This window comes from Silene latifolia, chromosome 2, assembly GCF_048544455.1.
Source record: "Silene latifolia isolate original U9 population chromosome 2, ASM4854445v1, whole genome shotgun sequence".
Lineage (NCBI taxonomy): Eukaryota > Viridiplantae > Streptophyta > Magnoliopsida > Caryophyllales > Caryophyllaceae > Silene > Silene latifolia.
Window position 1 is genome coordinate 43,138,515 of NC_133527.1, and position 22,064 is coordinate 43,160,578.

The following is a 22,064-nucleotide window of genomic DNA, read 5'->3' on the forward strand; positions in this document are numbered from 1 at the left end:
GGTTAGAGAAAGTTGCTTTTCTGGGGCATGTGATCTCTAAGGAGGGAGTAGCTGTGGATCCGGCAAAGATTGAGGCAGTGACAAAGTGGGAAGCACCAAAGAATGTTGCTGAGATCAGGAGTTTCTTGGGTTTAGCTGGATACTACAGACGGTTCGTGAATGATTTCTCCAAGCTAGCTAGACCTATGACAGCTTTGATGAGGAAAGAGAACAGGTTTCGTTGGGATGAGAGTTGTGAGACGGCGTTCCAAATATTAAAGGAGCGTTTGACCACAGCTTCTATCTTAGCATTGCCTGAAGGGATCGAGAACTTTGAGGTTTATACAGATGCCTCAAAGAATGGGTTGGGATGTGTGTTGATGCAGAACGGTAAGGTGATTGCCTATGCTTCTAGGCAAATGAAGCCGTATGAGGAGAACTATCCTACACATGATCTAGAGTTGGGTGCAGTGGTGTTTGCTCTCAAGATATGGAGACATTACCTTTATGGGGCGACCTTTAAGGTATTTTCGGATCACAAGAGTCTCAAGTACATCTTCACTCAAAAGGAGTTGAACATGAGACAGAGGAGGTGGATGGAGCTGATTGGCGATTATGACATGGATATTATCTACCATGAAGGGAAAGCCAATGTTGTTGCAGATGGTTTGAGTAGGAAGAGTTTACACTCCCTGTGTACAACTCTATCTTTGATGAGGTTGAGAGATGAGGTGGGGAAGTTTGGGATACATATGATGCAGAGAGGGGATGCTGTGGGAGATTTGACAGTACAACCTGATCTTTATGATGATATTCGAGGTAAATAGGCTCTGGATCCTAAAATGGTTGAGTGGAGAGCTGGAGTAGAGAAAGGGACAGTGTCTTGATTCTCTACTCATACAGATGGTAGTTTGAGGTTCGATGGTAAGTGGTGTGTCCCTAATGATGAGGAGCTGAAAAAGAAAATCATGACAGAGGCACATTGTACACCGTATTCAGTACATCCAGGTGGTGACAAGCTATACAAGGATTTGAAGAACACGTTTTGGTGGACTGGGATAAAGAAAGAAACAGCTGAGTTTGTGGCCCGTTGTTTGACATGCCAGAGAGTTAAAGGGCAATAGCGACGACCACAAGGTAAGATTCAGTCTTTAGAGGTACCTGAGTGGAAGTGGGAATCCATTTCTATGGATTTTATCGTGGGTTTGTCAAAGAGTCAACAGGGTAACAACATAATATGGGTGATAGTGGATCGACTGACCAAGTCAGCTCACTTTGTGCCAATGAAAGATACATGGATTAAAGCACAATTAGCTTTGGCTTATCGAAAGAATGTGCTAAAGTTACATGGAGTCCCTAAGGACATAGTGTCTGACAGAGATGCGAGATTTATCTCAAGGTTTTGGAAAGAGTTGCAGGAATCTTTGGGAACAACTTTAAAGATGAGTACAGCTTTTCATCCTGCGACAGACGGTCAGACTGAGAGAACGATCAAGACTCTTGAGGATATGTTGCGAGCTTGTGTGATGGACTTTGGTGGTAGCTGGGAACAGAGGTTGGATTTGATAGAGTTTTCTTACAACAACAGCTATCACACTAGTATTGGCATGACACCGTTTGAGGATTTATATGGAAGGATATGTAGGAGTCCGATATGTTGGCACGACAGTGCTGAGGCAGTGGTTCTAGGACCATAGATGGTACATGAGATGGTTGAACAGATAAAGATGATCGGGGAACGGATGAGAGCAGCTCAGGATAGGTAAAAGAGTTATACAGATCTACATCGCCGGGATATAGAGTTTCAGGTTGGGGACAAGGTTCTTCTGAAAGTGTCTCCTATGCGTGGGGTTATGAGATTTGGGAAGAAAGGCAAGCTGAGTCAGAAGTTCATCGGGCCTTATGAGATCTTAGAGCGAGTTGGGGAGGTTGCATATCGTCTGGCTTTACCAGCTGCGTTAGAGAGAGTGCATAATGTGTTTCATGTATCGCAGCTGCGGAAGTATGTGAGTGACCCGTCACATGTGTTAGAGGCAGAGAGCTTAGAGCTAGATGAGTCCTTATCATATCTTGAGGTACCTAAGCAGATTCTTGACCGGAAGGTTAGGAAGACTAGGAGTGGTGAGACAGTTTTGCTTAAGATCCTTTGGTCTAACCACGAGACCGAGGAAGCTACATGGGAGGCAGAGGATGCCATGAGAGAGCGTTACCCTTTCCTTTTTGATCAGGTATGTTTGGTTACGGGGACGTAACCTTGTTTCTTTTAGGGTGTAGGAGATGATCGCAAAGAGTTTTTAAAATTTTTTATACCCTTTTTATGTTATGTCGGTATAGTTGTTGTCGTTGAGTCGGGTTGAGTTTGGGTGAGTAACATGTTTTATGTTGAGTTTGCTTTGGTTGTTGAGTCGGGAGTGTCGTAGTGTGAGTCTTTGTTTTTTTGGGGTTTGAACTTCGGGGACGAAGTTCTTTTTAAGGAGGGAAGACTGTAATACTACGTATTTATGAGTCTCTGGGTACTCTATCGAGTAGGCCTTACTCTGTCGAGTAAGGTGAGTTGCAGTTTAAAATAGTTTCTGACCTGTTGGGTACTCGATCGAGTAACGTGGATACTCGATCGAGTAAGGGGGCACTCGATCGAGTACCTTAGCTACTCGATCGATCGAGTAGCCGGTTTACGGGGGATGATTTCTCGGGTTTTGTTAATAATGCGATTATAGCATATAATGCTTCCGTCATTGTTCTTTAAACACTTTTTAAAACCTAATCACTGTGAGAAGAGAAATCAAACTACGTCATTCGCTTTAATCGCATTGTTGGCAAATCCCGGAGCTTGGAAGGTCTGATTTTACCTTTCTTTATACCGTTGTGATCCTTGCGTCGAGGGTAAGACCTATATACCGTTTTTATAACATTTCATTAAAGTTGGTTAAACCCTAATATTGGGATTTGGGGGTTTTTGTTGTTTTGTATGATTGGTAGTGATTATATGTTTGTATATTAGGAGGAGGATTCGTAGAGGAAGCGTTTTGATATCATTGTGAGATGAGATCGTCTCGATTGTGTTGTGCTTTCCAGGTAGGGTTTCCCTACTCGTTATTAATTACATAATGTGTGGTGATTGTGCTGTAGTTAGTGATTGTTGATTGATTCACGGTTGTTGATGTTGTATTGTGATTGCCGATTGTTTGTCTACGGTTCTCGAGATGCGTTCTCGGTGAGTGGAGTCACTTGCGGGAGTGGCTTCACGCCCTAGTTTCGCCCTTCGTGGAACCCGCCACGGAAGGGGATGTGCACATTAATGGGACAGGGTTATCACTCGGTATGATGAGCGGGGATTTGGTGGGTACGGCTGCGGTCCCTCACTGGCAGGGCTGGTCCAGTGGACAGTCGGTGACGGAGATTGATTGGTGTGGGTGATTGTGTGTGACTTTTGAGTGTGTTGTTTTGATCTTGTTGATTATATAAATTGTGTGATTAGTGCGACTCGGTTAATGTTTTAAAAACTGTGGTGATCCATTCGGGGATGGTGAGCAGTTATTGAGCAGGTATGAGTCGAGTTACTGGGATAGCTGGGATGTGCCACGATCTGATGATAGAAGTCTTCCGCTGTAGCTAGTAGTTTAATAAACATTTTAGTTAGCTGATGAGACAGTTGGTTTGATACATGTATTCGTATTTTGGTTTGGTTTTTGGATTGTAAACTTTCACTAAAGTATTTCTATTTAAACGTTGTTTCATTATTGTTTATTTGATTATCATTGCCTCGGGTAACCGAGATGGTAGCATCCTTATACCTGGGTGGTCCTGGTAAGGCACTTGGAGTATGGGGGTGTTACATCATCACTGTCCAATTTTCGTAAAATGGTCATATTTCACTCGTTTCTTGGTCATTTTGGGCGTGTAACCTATCGTTAGAATCGTAACTGAACAAGCTATAACCTCCAATTGGAATCACATTAAAATCATATATATATATATATCTTATGTTATAACAGTTTAAAGACAACCTCTCTATAATCGAACAACATAACTATTTGATCTTCTCTTTCAAACAACTTAAACATCAACAAAGTGAACAAAAGCGACTCGATACTTGTAAAACCACTATCCCTTATGTGACACCCCCATACTCCAAGTGCCTTACCAGGACCACTCAGGTATAGGAGCGTCACCATCTCGGTTACCCGAGGCAATGATAATCATAAGACAATGAAGAAACATAATTTAAAAGTAAAATACAGTTTAAGTGACTACATATTTCAAACCCAAAACTGTTAACTGAAATACAACCAATCCAAAACTGTCTACTAAAAAAAACTGAACTACTAAAGGACAACGTCTGATACAGCGGAAGACTCTTCTAACTGCCAAGTGATGACTCATCCCAGCTAGCCCATATGCATCGTATCAAACCTGCTCAACAACTGCTCACCATCCCCGAATGGATCACCACAGTTTTACAAAACAAACAACGGGGTCAGTACTAATTACACGATACAAATTAATATGAAGCAAATGCCAAACAGCTCAATCAACACATTAATCCCCAGTCTCCATCATCAAACTCCACACAACTGACTACACACTAAAGTGTGTAGTCCTGCCAGAGTACCCACCGCAACAGGTACTCCACACCGCCAGTGGGGGACCGCAGCCGTACCCACCAAATCCCCGCTCATCAACCACTGAGCGAATAACCCAAGTTCCCTTAATGTGCACAGCCCTCATGTGACGGGTTCCACAGGAGGCGAACCAAGGGCGTTAAGCCACTACCACAAGTGACTCCACTCAGCCAGGGACGCGCCCCGAATATCACAGACAGTTATACAACAACAATCAACAATATAAACCAACAACCGTCACAATTACCAGCAATATACTTAATCAACAATCACAATGCAACCACCACACATATCATGTAATTAATACCGATTAGGAAAACCCTACCTGGAATGCAATCACAGAATCAGACGATCTAAGTAGCTACTCAGGATCTCTCCTCAACAAAGCCTCCTCCTATACATACATACATACAATTACTACCTTTACCATATAATCATAAAAACCCCCAATTTCCCAAATTAGGGTTTAACCAACATTAAACAAATGCCATAAAAATAATATGTAGAACTTACCCACGACGCAAGGATCACAACGGTATAAAGAATAAAGGAAACCGACACTTCTAGCTCCGGGATTTGCTAATAATGCGAAGGAATGATTCAACGTAACTTGAAATCTCTTTTGACTGTGATTTTAGGTTTTGTAAAAGTGTTTAAAGAAGATGACGGAAATTAATATATATTAATCCGCATTATTAACAAACCCGTCGCAAAACACCCGATAACCGACTTACTTGATCGAGTGCCAAGCCTACTCGATCGAGTACCCTACAGGCAGACTACTGTTTCGTATAAAAACATACTTACTCGACAGAGTAAGCCCCACTCGATAGAGTACCCAAAGACTCATAAAACCGTAGTATTACACCTTACCACATGTTACTACCTACCAAAAGCCACACAATAACATCTATCATGCTCATATAACATTCAACTTATCAATCGCGTACTACCCGCATGCTTTAACTTTATAACTTTTGGTAACACAAAACATACTCATACATTACAAATCCTATTTCCATGTTATTAATTCAACAATATAACCAATCCACTTCGTCACCTAAACATATTCATAATCACGAAATTCATATTCTCATGCAATTGCCACTTCATCTTTTCCAATCAATTCATGTATTTCAACCACATTGTTCATCTAACAAGTGCATATGATACAACAGTAGACAAGTATTTGAACATATTATATAACTTTACGCAAACAAAATTATGTATAATCATATCACATCCCCTAATCACATGTTACTAATATAGCTGCATTGTAAATCATCCATCCTGCAACGTCATTATTCATCACATGTTATCATATATGAACTACTTCCTTTTTGCACCACATCATTCATCATTCTCATATACTTTTCCAATAACTCCAAACAACATTGTAAACCAACTATCATGCAACATGCTTATTCACAATATTTTATCATTTACCATATTCCCCATTCCACCACAATCATTTTCCAACATTTCTATACAACACATCATCCAACATACGCAATAGAACATTAGTAAACACATAGCGATCCCATGACACCCCATAGTGACCAGTTTAAAGTTGTAGGACGAGTTTGCGACTTTAGGACGTCTTCCAAGTCTTTGCATTAGCTCCTAATAACTCCTACCCGGGTTCATTTTATTTTGACTCTCTAGATTCATTGGGTTCATTAGTTACAGGTTCCAAAATCGTCTCTTTGATACCACTTTGTAACACCCCCATACTCCAACTGCCTTACCAGGACCACTTAAAGCATGAGAATGCTACCATCTCGGTTACCCGAGGCAATGTATATCAAATAGACCATAAAAGAACGTACTTTACTAAATAAGTTTAAGTGGTTACATAACAAACCAACTATAAAGTAAAGTACAACTGTTCTACAACCAAACTACAATTGAAGTAATAAAAGTATAAAGACAACACAGCGGAAGACTACTATCAGACCCGTGGCGACTCCATCCCCAGCTAATCCCGCGCGCATCCATAGAATACCTGCTAGACAACTGCTCACTACCCCCGAATGGGTCACCACAGTTTTTAAAACATTTAAACGGGGTCAGTACTGATTACATAAAACAAACAGCTACAACAACACGACATTACAAACCAAACAATCCCCAAACTCCGTCACATCTCCACACATCTGACTACACACTAAAGTGTGTAGCCCTGCCAGAATACTCATCGCAACAAGTATTCCACACCGCCAGTAGGGGACCGCAGCCGTTCGCACCTAAGCCCCGCTCATCTCATCCGAGCGATAAACCCATTTTCATTAATGTGAACATCCCCTCTGTGGCGGGTTCCACAGAGGGCGAATCAAGGTCGTGAAGCCACTCCCGCAAGTGACTCCATTCAGCCAGGGACGCACCCCGAAGATCACAGACAGTTATACAACAATCACCTTACACAATCAACAGTTACCAAAAACCAATTCAAATACGATAATTAATCAACAACAACAACAATTACCATCAACACTATGTAACCAATACTGAGTAGGGAAACCCTACCTGGAATAGCAATCACTCAGATCGTCACAATCAGCTAATCATAATAATTCTTCAACGAAATCACCTCCTATAAACACACAATCATACAATCACAATCTAGCATCAACAATTCTCCCCAAAACCCCCAATTACCCAATTAGGGTTTTAAACAAACTCAACGAATCGTTATAAAAATTATACAAGAATCTTACCCTTGACGCGATGAACTTAACGATGTAAAGAACAAGACAATCAGACGATCTTAGCACACTTATTTCTTAGCACACTTATTTAATTTAATTAATTTTGTAATCTAATTTTTATTTCTTTTTCACTCTTAAAATTTTTTTCCGAACTTTGTTTTTTCAACAAGTTCAATTTTATATCAAATTCAAATTTTTCTATAAATATTTAACAATTAAAGTTTTAAATCGAAGTTTGAATTAAACGGTTTGACAATATATTAATGTTAGATTTTTCTAAGATAAATGATATATAACTTATTTATTTAGTTTGATATATTATGTCTTTAAATGTAATACGATCATCTAAGATTGTTATTCAAGATTATAAAGTTTTAATTAAAAAATTAAAACAAATTCACGACTTTAATAAACAAAATTATATATAAAAACAAATTTCTTAAATTATCAATGTTTTGAAAAACTTACAAAACATAATTGTGATTTGTAAAAAAATTAAAAAATTCAGACGATAAAACGTTTCTTTACTTACATATAAGTTTATAAAATTTTAAAATTTCTTATTAACGTAATTAAAATAATAAAAATATTAGTTAAATTAATCAAAGTGTTTCCAAAATTTTATATTTAAATGTATTTTCATATTATTTATATTTGATTAAATTTCATTTAGATTTTGTATTTTTTTAAGCAAAAAATTTTTAGGTTTGTATTAATATGAAAATATCTTAATTTAAGTCTTAAAAGATACTCGCCACGGGTGTTTGTTAGTTCGTGGCTAAAAAAATATTTGCCACAGAATATTTCGTGAGTAAATAAAATTTCCCCACGGGTGTGACATGGCTTGTAGCGAAAATGATTATCTGCCACGAGTGTAGCGTAGTTCGTGGCGCAAGTTACTTTTTGCCACGGGAAAAGTTCTCCTGTGGCATAAATTTTTTTCCAAAATAATGAATAAGTTTTTCCCGTGGCTAAGCAGAATTTAGCCACGAATTATAAATTCTCATGGCATAATTCGTGGCACAAGTGACAATTTGTTGTAGTGATTGTTCAATCATGATAAACCCTAAGTCAAAATCGATGATCCCTAATTCAATTATTAATTCGTGCATATGAACCTTAATCCAATTAATCAAAATTGTTCAATCATGATAAACCCTAAGTCAAAATAGATGATCCCTAATTCAAATATTTATCTATATTATAAATTGTAATTGTAATTATAATTGTTAATTAATATATTATGGTCAAATTTCATTTCATTATGAGTTATAGTTATTTTATTATGATTTAATTTTTTCAACATTATTATTATTTATGGAGTAAAGATATATTGAGAAACTATTTTATAAAGTTTTAAACCTTGCTTTTTGAGAAATTCCATTTCCTTCTTTGAAAAGATTGTTAGCTTCAATTTAGGTAGGATAATAATATTTAATTTTCAAATTTTAAATTAGGTTTCAAATTTGATATTTGAAAAGATTTTAAGCATGATTTGAGAAAGTTTTTTCCGAAAATCTTATCTTTCTGTTGAGAGTTTAGGTGGTAAAAAAAACGATTTTATTTGTTTTCAAAATTATGGTTACAAAAAAAGGTTGAACGTGATAGGGAAAAAAAACAAAAAAAATAAAGAGAAAAGATGGACTTCGATCTTAATATATAATTTACCTTCGGAAGACGAGGAGAACGTTAGGGAAGATGGTCTTAATGATATTATGGTAGATGATGTTGATGCTAATATTGTACATGATGTTGATGATAACGGGGAAGAGGAAGTTGTTAGCTTTAATAACTTTAGTTTAGACGATTACTTATATGACGATTGTTACAATGACGATGTTGCTCGTAATGGAGCTATCGGTGACGATGAGACTGTTGGCAATGAGGATGTTAACGCTGATCTCCATGAACCTCCTATTATTGAAGGGGGGTTTGTGCAAAAGGTAGCTAATATGCTAAACATGGTGAACATTGACGGTAGGGAAGTTGATCCTCAGACAAAAGGAATGTCCTTTGCCAATGGTGATGAGTTTGGTGCATATGTTACTTATATGTCTATCAACGTGGCTTTCAATTTTTTATTAGGTCTAATAAAATTTTGGATTACTATACGGAAAAAGGGATAAAATGCCATGGTAGTGGGAAGAGCGAACGTTGTTTCTACATGATTAACCGAAACAGACTATGTTGCACAAGGGGGGCGGATCCGAGCAAAAAGAATGGGTATATAAACGATCCCACATATAAGAAATGCGGTTGTTTCATAGAAGCAACGTTAAAAGAGGATTTAGTTGTCATAAAAAAAGCTAGTTTGGAGCACAATCATGATGATGTCGATCCCGCTAATAGTCGTCATATGGTGGGATACCGGTTATGGGATGAACATTTTAAAAGACGGGCTATGATGAATGATGAAGTCAGTATCTCAATCACTAAAAATTTCCACACTTTGGTCAGAGAAGTTGGTGGCCATTCTAATTGATATAAGATTCATTTGCACTAAATTTCCCTTCTTCTTTCATGCATTCCGACCCCTTTTGAGTCTGTTTTGGGTGCTTTGCCTTGCATTTTGTGCCAGATACCCGTGCCTATGATTATGTGTGCCCCTCTTGCAGGAATCAAGGCGATTATAGAGGAATCGGGGCAAGGAAGGTGATTCACGGATTAAGCATGAGGAAAAGGGAGGTGAAGAGCTGAAGCAGAGTTCTCTACCGGTAGGCCGGCAGCCGGCCCACCGGCAGGGAACACACGCCTAACACTTAGCCATTTTTGAGATGATTTTTGGAGCAAATTGAGAAGAGCTCGCTACCGGCATGGGTGGCCGGCAGCCGGGCAACCGGCATGGAGCAACATGTCTTGATGAAGTGAAGAAGAAATCAAGATTGGGGATTCTCTGCCGACAGCCGGTCCACCGGCAGAGAAAACACCAGGCCTAATTTCCCCCAAATTTGGCAGACGACGCTAGCGGCAGAAGTAGCCGGCAGTCGGTTGGCCGGCACAGGACGACAGAGATGCAAATGGGCTTTATCTCATCTTTTCCTCTAAATCCAATGAAACACTATAAATACCCCTTCCCTAATCAATTGTACACAAAAAACCATAGATCTAAAAACTTTCCTTAATTTATGCAATCTTTCTTTAATCAAAGCACTAATCTTTCCTTAATCAATATCAATTATTTAGTAAAATTAGTTTAGTAGTAGTTATTATCAATTGTTTACATTGGGTTATTGGGTTGTATTTGGGAGATATTGAAGGATTTTCTTCACTAATTCAATCAAAAAAACCATCTTTACTCATTGTTGGTATATTTCTCTTGTTAATTACTTTGTTTAATCAATTGTTTACATTTCAAGTTGTCTTTTATAGTTGTTTGAATTCATACCATGTCATCTCTTTTGATTACTTCTTTATCTCTATTTGTTTGTATGAACCTTTTGAATATGTGTGAGTAGAAATCCTTCTAGGGTTTAGGGGGAGTCTAAATGGAATTAATGGGCATGATATATAGTATGATTATTATTTGGGTCTTTGGTGAATTGTTTATCTTTCTTATCCATACACACAAGTTGTTTGATGAATTTTGTGAGTGAAAGCACATGTCTTTCTTCATTATTGCTTAATTCCCCCATTGAATGAAAGTTTGTGGTGGTCTTGTTGTATGTTTAAGAGAAGTGTGATGCTTAATGAAAGTTAGGGGTCATCTTTAGGTAAATCAAGACATTGATTGTTCTACCTAGGATAAACCCTTGCCATTGACCCCTTAAATTATCATGTTTGCCCTTAGACCATTTAGATGAACCCGAAAGCCCTAGTCTTTTAATCAATCATATACATTTCATCTCAATCGTTTGCTTTAGTTAAATCTAGTAGTTTAAATCAACTCCTTCCATCTTTCGACTAGACTAGACTCCCAATTAAACTAAGTAGAAACCCCTCCATCCTTGTGGTTCGGCCCCGATTTATACTACTAAATTGGGTTATAAATATTGTTGGTGATAAGAAACTCGACTCCACAACCATCTTCTTACTCTTCAAATAGCGTCGTTGTCGGGGATGGCGTTAGGTTATATTTAGTTTATTAAGAGTCTTTGCTTTAGTTATATCTCACTTGTTAGTTTTTTTTAGTAGTTGTGTGCTTCATTGTAGAGTGTGTGATTTCTTGCCCTCCCCTAGTGTGTAAAGACAGTAGGAGACTAACGGTTTGTCGAGTGCATGCCTAGGAGGAACCATCAAGCTCTACTCTTCAATTCTGACCCCGAAAGGCTTTTTAGGACCTCGAGGACAAGGACCCTTGATAGAGTTCAGAACCCTCCTCAAGTAAACATAGACCAACCAAATCCACACACCCTACAAACCATTGATACCACAATCCCACTTCAACCAAACAACACAATTGAGATCCTAATAGAAAATCCCTTTCACAACTTTCCACTTCCAAGCCCACCTCAAACACCCCCCCCCCCCCATATACCAAATCCACCACCACAAATGGCTCTACGCGATCACAACCGGCCTAACCATAATGATTCATATAACCCTATTAATTTTGGCAGTTTGGCGCCCAACAACTTTGAGATGCATCCCGCCCAAGTTTGGTTGATCGAGAAGGATTTGTTTGGGAGGCATATTGAAGAGGATGCTCATTCTCACCTACGAAAGTTCAAGAGAAAGGTCTCAATGATGAAGAAGAACGTGGTATCCGAGGACACTCTAAGGATGATGTTGTTCCCATTCTCTTTGACGGGTAAGGCGGGCTGGTGGTTGAATATTCACCCTCCGGATACATTCACAACATGGGACGCTTTAGCTAAGGCGTTCATGGCCAAGTACACTCCGTCATCTAAGACCGCCATGCTTCGTAATGAAATCCATACGTTCTAACAAGAAGATGGGGAATCCTTGGGTGAAGCTTGGGATCGATATCAAGACCTTATTGCTAGTTGTCCTCACCATGGGATCCCGGAGTGGTACATCACCCAAACCTTCTTTCAAACATTGTTGCCTAGAACTAAGGAAATGGTAAATGCCTCCGCGGGGGGAGGATTTGATCATTTATGTGATGAAGAAGCAACGGCACTAATCAAGAAGATGGTAGACTCGGAAGCAAATAATGGCTCAAGAGAAAACATGCTTAGGAGAAATGGAAAATGCCCTAAGGAGAACTCTTCTAATGCAAATGCCAAGACAAATGCCAAGCTTGATCTTCTCACCAAGAAACTTGAGAAATTGCAAAGGAACCAAATTCACCAAGCCATCACCTCACATGGTCCACCCATGGAGGAAGTAGCTCAAGTTTTACCTTGTGAGCTTTGTGGGGGGAATGGCCACACTTTCGATATGTGTGCCAACAACTATAATGGTGGGTATAAGGAGAATGTCCAAGATGTTAATGATTTCCAAATCTATAACAACAATACAAGACCACCAAGACCACCCTACAACAATCCCAATGTCTACAATCCAAACACTAACTTCTACCATCCGGGTTTGAAGAACCACCCCAATTTTAGCTGCAAGAGTACCAATGTTCAAAACCCACAACATCTTCAACCACAAGCCGCAAATAATCCACCCGGATTATCTCAACCAAGGGGAGGATACTCCAACCAAAGGAATAACCCCGGAAATCAAAACCAATGGCCAAACAACAATCAAAACCAAAACTATGGGAACCAACCTGAAGGTTACCAAGATTTTGGAGGAAATTAAAACAACCAAGGGTTCTATCAAGGGAACCAAGTGAATCAAGCTAATCAAGGATTTGGGCAAGGGTATGCTCAAGGGTTTCAAGATCAAGGTCAAGGACCAAACTTCAACAATAATGGTCCTAGAGGAAATTTTCAAGGGGGACAAAACAACAACCAAGATCCCAACACTCGGTATGACTATGGATTCCCTTTAACTATAGCCAACCAACCTTATCAAGAACCCCAAAGTGAAACCTCCCAAAATGAACTTTTAAAGATGATAAAGAACATGCAAATGTAATGTAGCCAAGAAATGGCTAATTTTGCAAAGGCAAGCCAACAAGAACAAGCAAACTTAAGAGCTACCTTACTTAAAGATATGAGGGAAATAGAATCTAGGATGGCCTCTCATTCTTTGGCTAACCCTCAACGGCCGCCCGACGGTCTATTAGCTCAAGGACAAAGTTCCAAGGACGCCTCAAATAGCCACCATGCTCATGCGGTAGTTTTGAGGAGTGGTGTAGAGCTTGAGGACCCCTACAAAGATCTTGAGGTAGAAGTTGATGGGGATCCTAAGAGGAATAGGATGGAAATGAGTGGTGAAAAGGAAAGCCAATCCATAACACCGTCGGCTAGAATGAGTGAAGCCAAGAAGGGGAACAAAGCTTGTGAAGAGTCTTCAAGTGGGGGAATTCAAGTGGAAAAAGATGTTGATGGATATGTGGAAGACCTTCCTTATGAGGAAGAAACTATTGAAGAAGTACCTTTGCAACACACCAAAAAGGTAACAAAGAATTCGGTTCCTCCAAAGGTACCTTCCAATTCTCAACTAGTGTCTCATATTCCTTATCCCTCAAGAGCCGTAAAAAGTAGGGAAAACTTTAAGTATGCCAAGTTTTGTGATATGCTTGAGAAACTTGAAGTCACCCTACCCTTTATGGAAGTGATTTTGAACATGCCAACTTACTCAAAATTTTTGAAAGATATCTTGACTATGAAGAGGGTCTTGGGTGACCAAGAGATAGTGGCAATGGAAGAGGCATCTAGTGCTCGTATCCTTAACAAGATGCCAACTAAACTTGGTGACCCGGGAAGCTTTTCAATCCCATGTGTAGTTGGTGGTGTTCCTATATCAAGAGCTCTCTGTGACTTGAGAGCAAGTGTGAGTGTCATTCCTTTAAAAGTTGCAAAAAAAAATTGGCATTCATAACCTTGCTCCTACTACCATGACTCTCCAAATGGCGGATAGGTCCATCAAGCGCCCTTTGGGGGTGCTTGAAGACGTGCCCGTCAAAATTGGAAAGCTTTTAATCCCCGCCGATTTTGTTGTCCTTGACATTCCGGAGGATAGCCATACCCCCATCATTCTAGGTAGGCCGTTTTTGGCTACCGGAGGGGTGCTTATTGATGTGACGAATGGGCGGCTAACCTTCCAAATTGAGGGCAACAATGTCAAATTTAACCTCCCACATTTGATGAAAGGACCAAGAGTCGAAAGGTTAAGCACTATTGAAGTGATTGATGAGGTAGTTCATGAAGTGGCCCGAGAAGAGGCGGAAATGGAAGAGGTCTTCCAAATATCATTACACGATGAAGCAATGAAAGAAGATCATGATGTGGATGAAGAGCTTTTGAAGAAAGTGGAGGGCTTTCTCCCTCCAAAGGTACAACTCAAACCTTTACCTCCCACACTCAAGTATTCTTTCCTTGGTGAGGGGAAGGCTTACCCCATGATCATAAATGCTAACCTAAGTGAGTCACAAGAAATGAAACTTTTGAAAATTTTGAGAACTCACAAAGGCTCACTTGGGTATATCATCGATGACATTAAGGGCTTAAGCCCGAGTTTGTGCATGCATAGAATTGTCTTAGAAGAGGGGAGTCAACCTAAGGTAGATGGTCTTAGGAGGATAAACCCTAAAATGGTCGAGGTAGTTAAAAATGATGTTTTGAAATTACTTGAGGCCGGGATTATCTATAAAATAACGGATAGCAAATGGGTGAGTCCGGTTCACGTGGTACCCAAGAAGGGAGGGGTGACCATGGTTGAGCAAGAAGATGGGACTCACCTACCCACTAGACCAGTGACGGGATGGCGAATGTGTATCGACTATAGGAAACTTAATGCCGTCACCCTTAAAGACCATTTCCCAATCCCCTTTATAGACCAAATGCTCGAGAGATTTGCGGGTCATGCATATTATTGCTTTCTAGATGGTTACTCCGGGTTCTTCCAAATCCTCATTCACCCAGAGGACCAAGAAAAAACAACCTTCACATGTCCCATAGGAGTCTATGCATATCGTAGAATGCCATTCGGGTTGTATAATGCACCCGACACCTTTCAAAGGTGCATGATGGCCATGTTTTCGGACTATCTTGATAAAAGCATGGAAGTCTTCATGGATGACTTTAGTGTCCATGGAGACTCCTTTGATCATGGTCTTGACAATTTGACGAATCTGTTGAAGAGATGTGAGGAGCACAACCTTGTCCTAAATTGGAAAAAATGCCATTTTATGGTTGAGGAGGGGGTTGTACTCGGTCACGTTATATCTAGAAGGGGTATTGAAGTCGATAGTGCTAAGGTTGCCGTGATAGAAAACTTGTCACCTCCTTCCAATGTGAAGGGAGTGAGGATTTTTCTAGGCCACGCCGGATTCTATAGGCGTTTCATTAAGGACTTTTCAAAAATTGCAAAGCCATTAACTTCATTACTCCTAAAGGATGCTCCTTTTGTATTTGATGCACCTTGTCTTGAGTCTTTCAATAGTTTGAAGGAAGCATTGGTCACGGCTCCAATAATCCGGGCTCCGGATTGGAACCTACCTTTCGAGATCATGTGCGACGCATCGGACTTCGCGGTTGGTGCGGTCCTTGGGCAAGTGGATGACAAGAGGCATCATGTCATCTATTACACAAGTAAGACCCTTGACCAAATGCAATTCAACTATTCAACAACCGAAAAGGAGATGTTAGCAATCGTGCATGCCATTGAAAAATTCCGGCAATACTTGGTAGGTTCCAAAGTGGTGGTGTACACCGATCACACCGCTTTGAGACAATTGATGGTAAAAAAAGATGCAAAACCGAGACTCCTGAGGCGGGTTCTATTACTTTAAGAGTTCGATTTGGAGATCAAGATCAAGGCCGACACGGAAAATGTTGTTGCCGACCTCCTATCAAGATTGACCGTTGAAGACCATAGAATTCAAGACAAGAGTGCACCAATCAATGAATGGCTAAGGGAAGATAGCCTAATGGAAGTTATCACCAAGACTCCTTGGTTTGCGGATCTTGAAAATTACATTGTGAATGGGTTCATATCGGATGAGATGGAACCAAGGGAAAGGAGAAAATGGAGACATGATGCCAAGCGGTACTTTTGGAATGATCCCCACTTGTTTCGCAAGTGTGGGGATGGGATGTTCCGCAGATGTGTTTCTAGAGAGGAGGGCTTGGAGATTGTTGACCGAGTTCACAATACCGCTTATGGGGGACACTTGGCCACCTCAAGAACCATTGCCAAGATCCTCCAAGGTGGATTTTATTGGCCCTCCATGTTTAAGGACATACATTACTTGGTGAAATCGTGTGATGCATGCCAAAGGGTTGGGAATATTGGAAAGCGGAATGAGATGCCTCTAACCAACATATTGGAAATTGAGCTCTTTGATTGTTGGGGGCATAGACTTCATGTGACCGTTTCCCAACTCTTGTGGGGATGAATACATCTTGGTAGCGGTGGACTACGTGTCCAAATGGATTGAAGCGGTGGCCTCTCCCACCAATGATAGCAAAGTTGTCATGAAACTTTTCAAAGGAACAAGTTTTCCAAGGTTCGGGACACCAAGAGTGGTTATAAGTGATGGTGGATCCCATTTCTGCAAAAACACCTTCAAAGCTCTACTTGAATCACATGGAGTGCGACATAAAACCGCCCTTGCCTACCACCCTCAAACTAGTGGGCAAGTGGAGGTTTCTAACCGCCAAATCAAAGCCATATTGGAGAAAGTGACTAGCAAGAGCCGGAAAGATTGGTCCCAAAAGTTTCCGAATGTGTTATGGGCATTGAGAACGGCATACAAGACACCTCTTGGCACAATCCCCTACAAGCTTGTGTATGGCAAAGCATGCCATTTGCCCGTCGAGTTAGAACACAAGGCTTGGTGGGCTCTAAAGGAAATGAACTTTGACTTTGATGCCGCCGGAGAGGTAAGATTTCTCCAAATGAATGAGCTTAAAGAATTAAGGTTGGAGGCTTATGAGAACTCCAAAATCTACAAAGACCAAATAAAGAAATGGCACGATGCCAAGATCATGAAGAAGGATATAAGTGTGGGAGACCTCGTTCTCCTTTTCAACTACAAAGTTAAGGTGTTCCCAGGCAAGGTTAAATCAAGGTGGTCGGGACCCTTTAAGGTGATGCAAATATTCCTTTACTGTACCTTTGAAATTTGGAGTGAGGAAAGTGGAACCTTTAGGGTCAATGGTCAACGAGTCAAGCGTTATTATGAAGGTGACAACAAAGGTCCGGTTAAAGTGCTCTACCTCGGGGAACCCCTTCCCGGGGGAGAGACAAGTTGAAAATCTTGAACAATGACTTGGTTTGGTGGAGTTCCTCAATAACCACCACTTGTACATAGCCTGCATTTAGTTAGAATTTGAGACGGTTTGGAGTCGTTATTATTGGACAAATTTGGATTGCAAAGTTAGGCCCTTCACTTTACCCAAAATCCCGACATGAGACGTCGGTTTGAAAGCTGAAAACTCGAAAATTGGGTAAGTAAAGGAGCCGCGAATTAATTTGATAAGTTACAAGGAAGAAAACAAGTTGAAAATGAGGCATTGTAGCTCTCTGCCGGTGGACCGGCAGCCCGTGCCCTCCACCGGTAGCGAGCTAAAATTTTTTGAAGCATAAATTGAAGAATTGAGCTGAGGAGAAGGCCCTGCCGGCAGGCCGGCAGCCGGCTCATCGGCAGGGAGATCCACCATGAGGAATAAAGAAGGAAAAGTCGAAGGAAAAGAATCCTCAGCCGGCAGGCCGGTAGCCGGTCCACCGGCAGAGGAACCCACTACTTAGGAGAAAAAGAAGAAAACCCAAGGAGAGAAAGTCCTTGCCGGCCGGCCGGCTGCCGGCTCACCGGCAGGGGACTACGTTGAACATCAAATTTGATATTTAGGGGTGCTCTCTACCGGTGAACCGGCAGCCGGTCCCCTCCACCGGTAGCGAGTTGCTTTATGTTAGAAGAAAAATTGATTTTTGAAAAAAAAAAGGGATGTGTTCCCTGCTGGCAGGCCGGCTGCCGGTTCGTTCACCGGCAGGGAGACACTTTTTCAGCATAATAATCAACCACGACACCCTTTTTCCTCATTTCTTTTTCCAATCTTTATTCTCTCTTCTTCTTTCTTTTTCCTCTCCAACTCCATTAAAACCCACCAAACACCATCCAATCATCACCAATCTCCATCCAACCTTCATCCTCCATTAACCCATCACTCCTCCTTCCTTTTTCACCCTTCAAACCACCAAGAATCATGGCAAACAAGAGGACACGGGCAGAAATGGCGCTAGCACAACAAAGGTTAGTCGAGGCGGCGTCATCTGACACCAACCCGGATCCCGACTTTCGGGATGTCGTGTTTTCAACCCAAGCACAAAAAGGTAAATTCATCTTGTTCAAAAAACGCCCCCTTACCCCGACTAGTTCCATTTGTCGACCGGCTATGAGAAATTTGGGTTTAGACACGAAGACTTTTGAATTGTTTAAAGGTGTTGGAATGAAGGGGTTGTATGATATGCATGAGGAAACTTATCCCCGTCTTACTTGGGAATTCCTTAGTAGTTTTCGCCTCGACAAACACCGGCAAACACAAATTGTTGCCCAAATTCACTTCCGATTAATGAACCGGGACCACTCCATGTCCCTTGCTAGATTGTGCCGTATTTTCGGTCTCACAAATCCCCCAAACTACAAGCCACCCGAGGATGCTCACTTTGCTAGGGTTTGGAAAGCCATTTCGGGGTTAGGTGATCGAAATGGCGTCAAAAGACCGGAAATTGCTTGTCACAATGCCCCCATGAGAATATGGCATCGATTTGTGGGGGGCTCCGTTTTTGCAACTCATGAGCCATGGGTATTCCGAGTTGTGGAGTTGGAAATTTTAGGCTCTTACTTGTTCACCGCCTCGACCCCCTACGAGATAAATGCGGGTCATCATTTGGCCCTTCACTTGAGCAAGCTTGCTAAGTCTCCGGGGCAAAAAGTCCCTCTCCATGTGGGTGGCCTTATCACCCGAATTGCTAAGTGTCTTGACAACCCGGTGGACTTGACAAACTTAAGGTGGATTCGGGGGGAAACCTACATCACAAAGGATTGGATAACGAAAAAGTTTGAGTGGATTAAAACCAATCCTTTTGACGGGATCGACTATTAGCAAGTGCAAAAGAAAAATTCGGTCCCAATTCCCAATGCCTCTAAATTTAAGATCAAACCCGGTGAAGCCTCGTACCTCCTTGAGATTGAGGAGGATGCCGACGAAACCCAACCTCCCCCGGTTCAAACAATTACCTATGGTAGGGACAATCAGAGAGAGACGCCTTCTAGTCTCAACTACTCCATGCCCCCCTCGTATTTCCAACCACCACCCTTCCAACCTCAACCATGGAGGGGCAACTTCGGTGAGGGTTCATCTAGCCATGTTCCTCTTCCCCCACCACCACTCCATGCCGACTTGATTACCTTTATGAATGACATGCGGTTGGGCTTGAAAACCGCGGCTAGTAAGAGGCGCGATATTGAGCAACGGTTGGACCGGATATACTATGACCAATCAGTTGGTCAATTTTCGGTCTACGATGATTATATGAGGAGGAACTATGAGCACCCATCCGACCTCCACCCTTCATATTACCTTGAGCCGGATGGTGGGTATCATAGCAAGGGGACGTTTGTCTATGCCGACATCAATCTTCGGCCGGATTACTTTGCCGCCCCGGTCTTCCCTCCTCCCACTTCTCAAGGGGAGGGGCATGATGCTCAGTGGTTTGGAGGTGCACCCTCCAATTTTGGGAACCCCGAGGGTGGGATCGGTTCGGGAGTGGTCACGGGGGATTTTGGCCCTGTTCTTTCTGGCTTTTTAGAGTGAATCGAATCGAATCGAATCGAATCGAATGGAGCTGAATCGAATCTGAATCGAGCTGAATGAATGAATGGAGTTGAATGAATCGAATGGAATCAATGGAGCTGAGCCTGATCGAATCGAAAATAGAGTGAATGAATCGAATCGAATCGAATAAAGTGAATTGAGTGAATCAATCGAAATAATCATATTAATATTAATAATAATAATATTTAATATTATTGTTATTATCAACTGTACTAATAATAATATTCATAGTATAATACTATTTATACTAAAATTAATATTTTTAAGAAAAAAAATTATAATATTATACTCCCTCTGTCCCGGTAATTTGTTGTCCTATTTCATTTTGGGGTGTCTCATTCAATTATTGTCCTTTCTATTTTAAGAATGAACTTGATGAGCAATTTGATCATTCACACTCAATTTGGTCCGCTTGTCATTTATAATTGGCCCCTCCTCTTTCCTTGGTCTTTGTGCCAAAAACCAAAGGACAACAATTGACCGGGATAGAGGGAGGAGTATATGAATAATCATAAATTATAATAATGAAAAAATAGTAATTTTTTACTAATAATATTCTTAATAACAATAATAAATAATAATGTCAATATTAATAATGATATTAGTAAAAATAATTGTTTCGAATAAAAACGCTCAAGTAAGCGTTGCTCGAATCCGGGTCGGGTCAACGCGCTCCTTTCAGACGATGGCACCTCGAACCTATGCTTGCTCTCTCCGGATGGATCTTTCACGCGTAACAAATAGGGCCTCGGAGGGTTCGCAATAGGTCATTCTACGATGCCTTACAGATCTTGGTGGATAGTTGGGACCTTGCTTGAAGCTAAGGTTTCCGTGCCTTCTCATAGTAGCTCGAGTAGTCTTACTTCTAGAGAGAGGAAGTTGTTGGTGAGAAGTATTTTACCATTGATGGGTGAATAATAAGGTATTTATATATGTGTACCTCAAATGATGGCTGGCAAGCATGGTTACCATATTCGCTATGAATACGCCTTATCGATTCGCGATTCGCTATAGAAAATGTGTTATATGTATTTTCAGTAATCAGTTGATAGAATTCGCTTTTAACAATTCGTGATTCGTAGAGTATCAATCGAATCCGTAACCATGTTGGCAAGCGTGTTGACTTGTATGACCCCGTATTGGCTATTGGGTCAAGTCGGTTGAGCGTGCCCCATCAATAATATTAATAATAAATGTTATTAATTTTAATAATAATACCAATAATTATAACAACCACAACAACAACAATACTAATAATAATAATAATAAGAATAATAATAATAAATAATATTATTATTAACATTAATAACATTATTATTCATTTTAACAACAACAACAACAACAACAACAACAACAACATCATTATTATTCATTTTAATAATAATATTCATAATAATAATAATAATAAATAAATTATTAATAACATTATTATTAAATATAATAATAATAATAATAATAATAATAATAATAATATTAAAGAATAATATTAAAAAATAGTATTATTGATAACAAAATTAATAATAACTATTAAATTTAAGATGAGTAAGGCTGAAATGAGCTGAACTTAATGGAGTGAATCAAGTGAATGAATCGAATGGAGCCGAATGAGTGAATCGAATGAATGGAGTGAATCGAATCGAATCGAATCGAATGGAGTTGAATCGAATCGAATCGAGCTGAATCGAATCGAATCGAGTGAATCGAATCAAGTAGGTGAAAATAAGCCAGAAAGAACAGGGCCTTTATGAGCTCCTCCGCGGCATTTGGCGACCCCTCCGGTCCTATGAACACCGACAACTTCCTTAGGGAGTCCGAGTTCGGCACCGAGGAAGATGATGATGATGATGAGGACAACGAGTCCTAGGCGGCCTCACCCTTGGCCATATTCTCTCCCT

At 40.5% G+C, this 22,064-nt stretch overlaps 1 protein-coding gene and 1 non-coding gene across 2 annotated transcripts; one reads left to right on the plus strand and one right to left on the minus strand.

Annotated features, from left to right (window-relative positions):
* Positions 1–12,163: 12,163 nt before the first annotated feature.
* LOC141644874 (small nucleolar RNA R71) lies at positions 12,164–12,270 on the minus strand. The gene has a single exon (XR_012544477.1). It is a non-coding gene; the product is annotated as a small nucleolar RNA R71 (small nucleolar RNA).
* Positions 12,271–14,225: 1,955 nt separating this feature from the next.
* On the plus strand, positions 14,226–17,586 carry LOC141640667 (uncharacterized). The gene is made up of 2 exons (XM_074449374.1): positions 14,226–16,070; positions 17,089–17,586. Exons 1-2 carry the CDS (start codon positions 14,226–14,228, stop codon positions 17,584–17,586), a joined length of 2,343 nt encoding a protein of 780 aa, XP_074305475.1.
* The last annotated feature ends 4,478 nt before the right edge of the window (positions 17,587–22,064 follow it).

Bases quoted from the DNA above. Each gene is read 5' to 3' on its own strand.
- LOC141640667 (XM_074449374.1), top strand. From the start codon at position 14,226: ATGACTCTCCAAATGGCGGATAGGTCCATCAAGCGCCCTTTGGGGGTG. The intron at 16,071-17,088 runs GTAAAAAAAGAT...ACGGCATACAAG, and splicing joins CCGCTTTGAGACAATTGATG to ACACCTCTTGGCACAATCCC.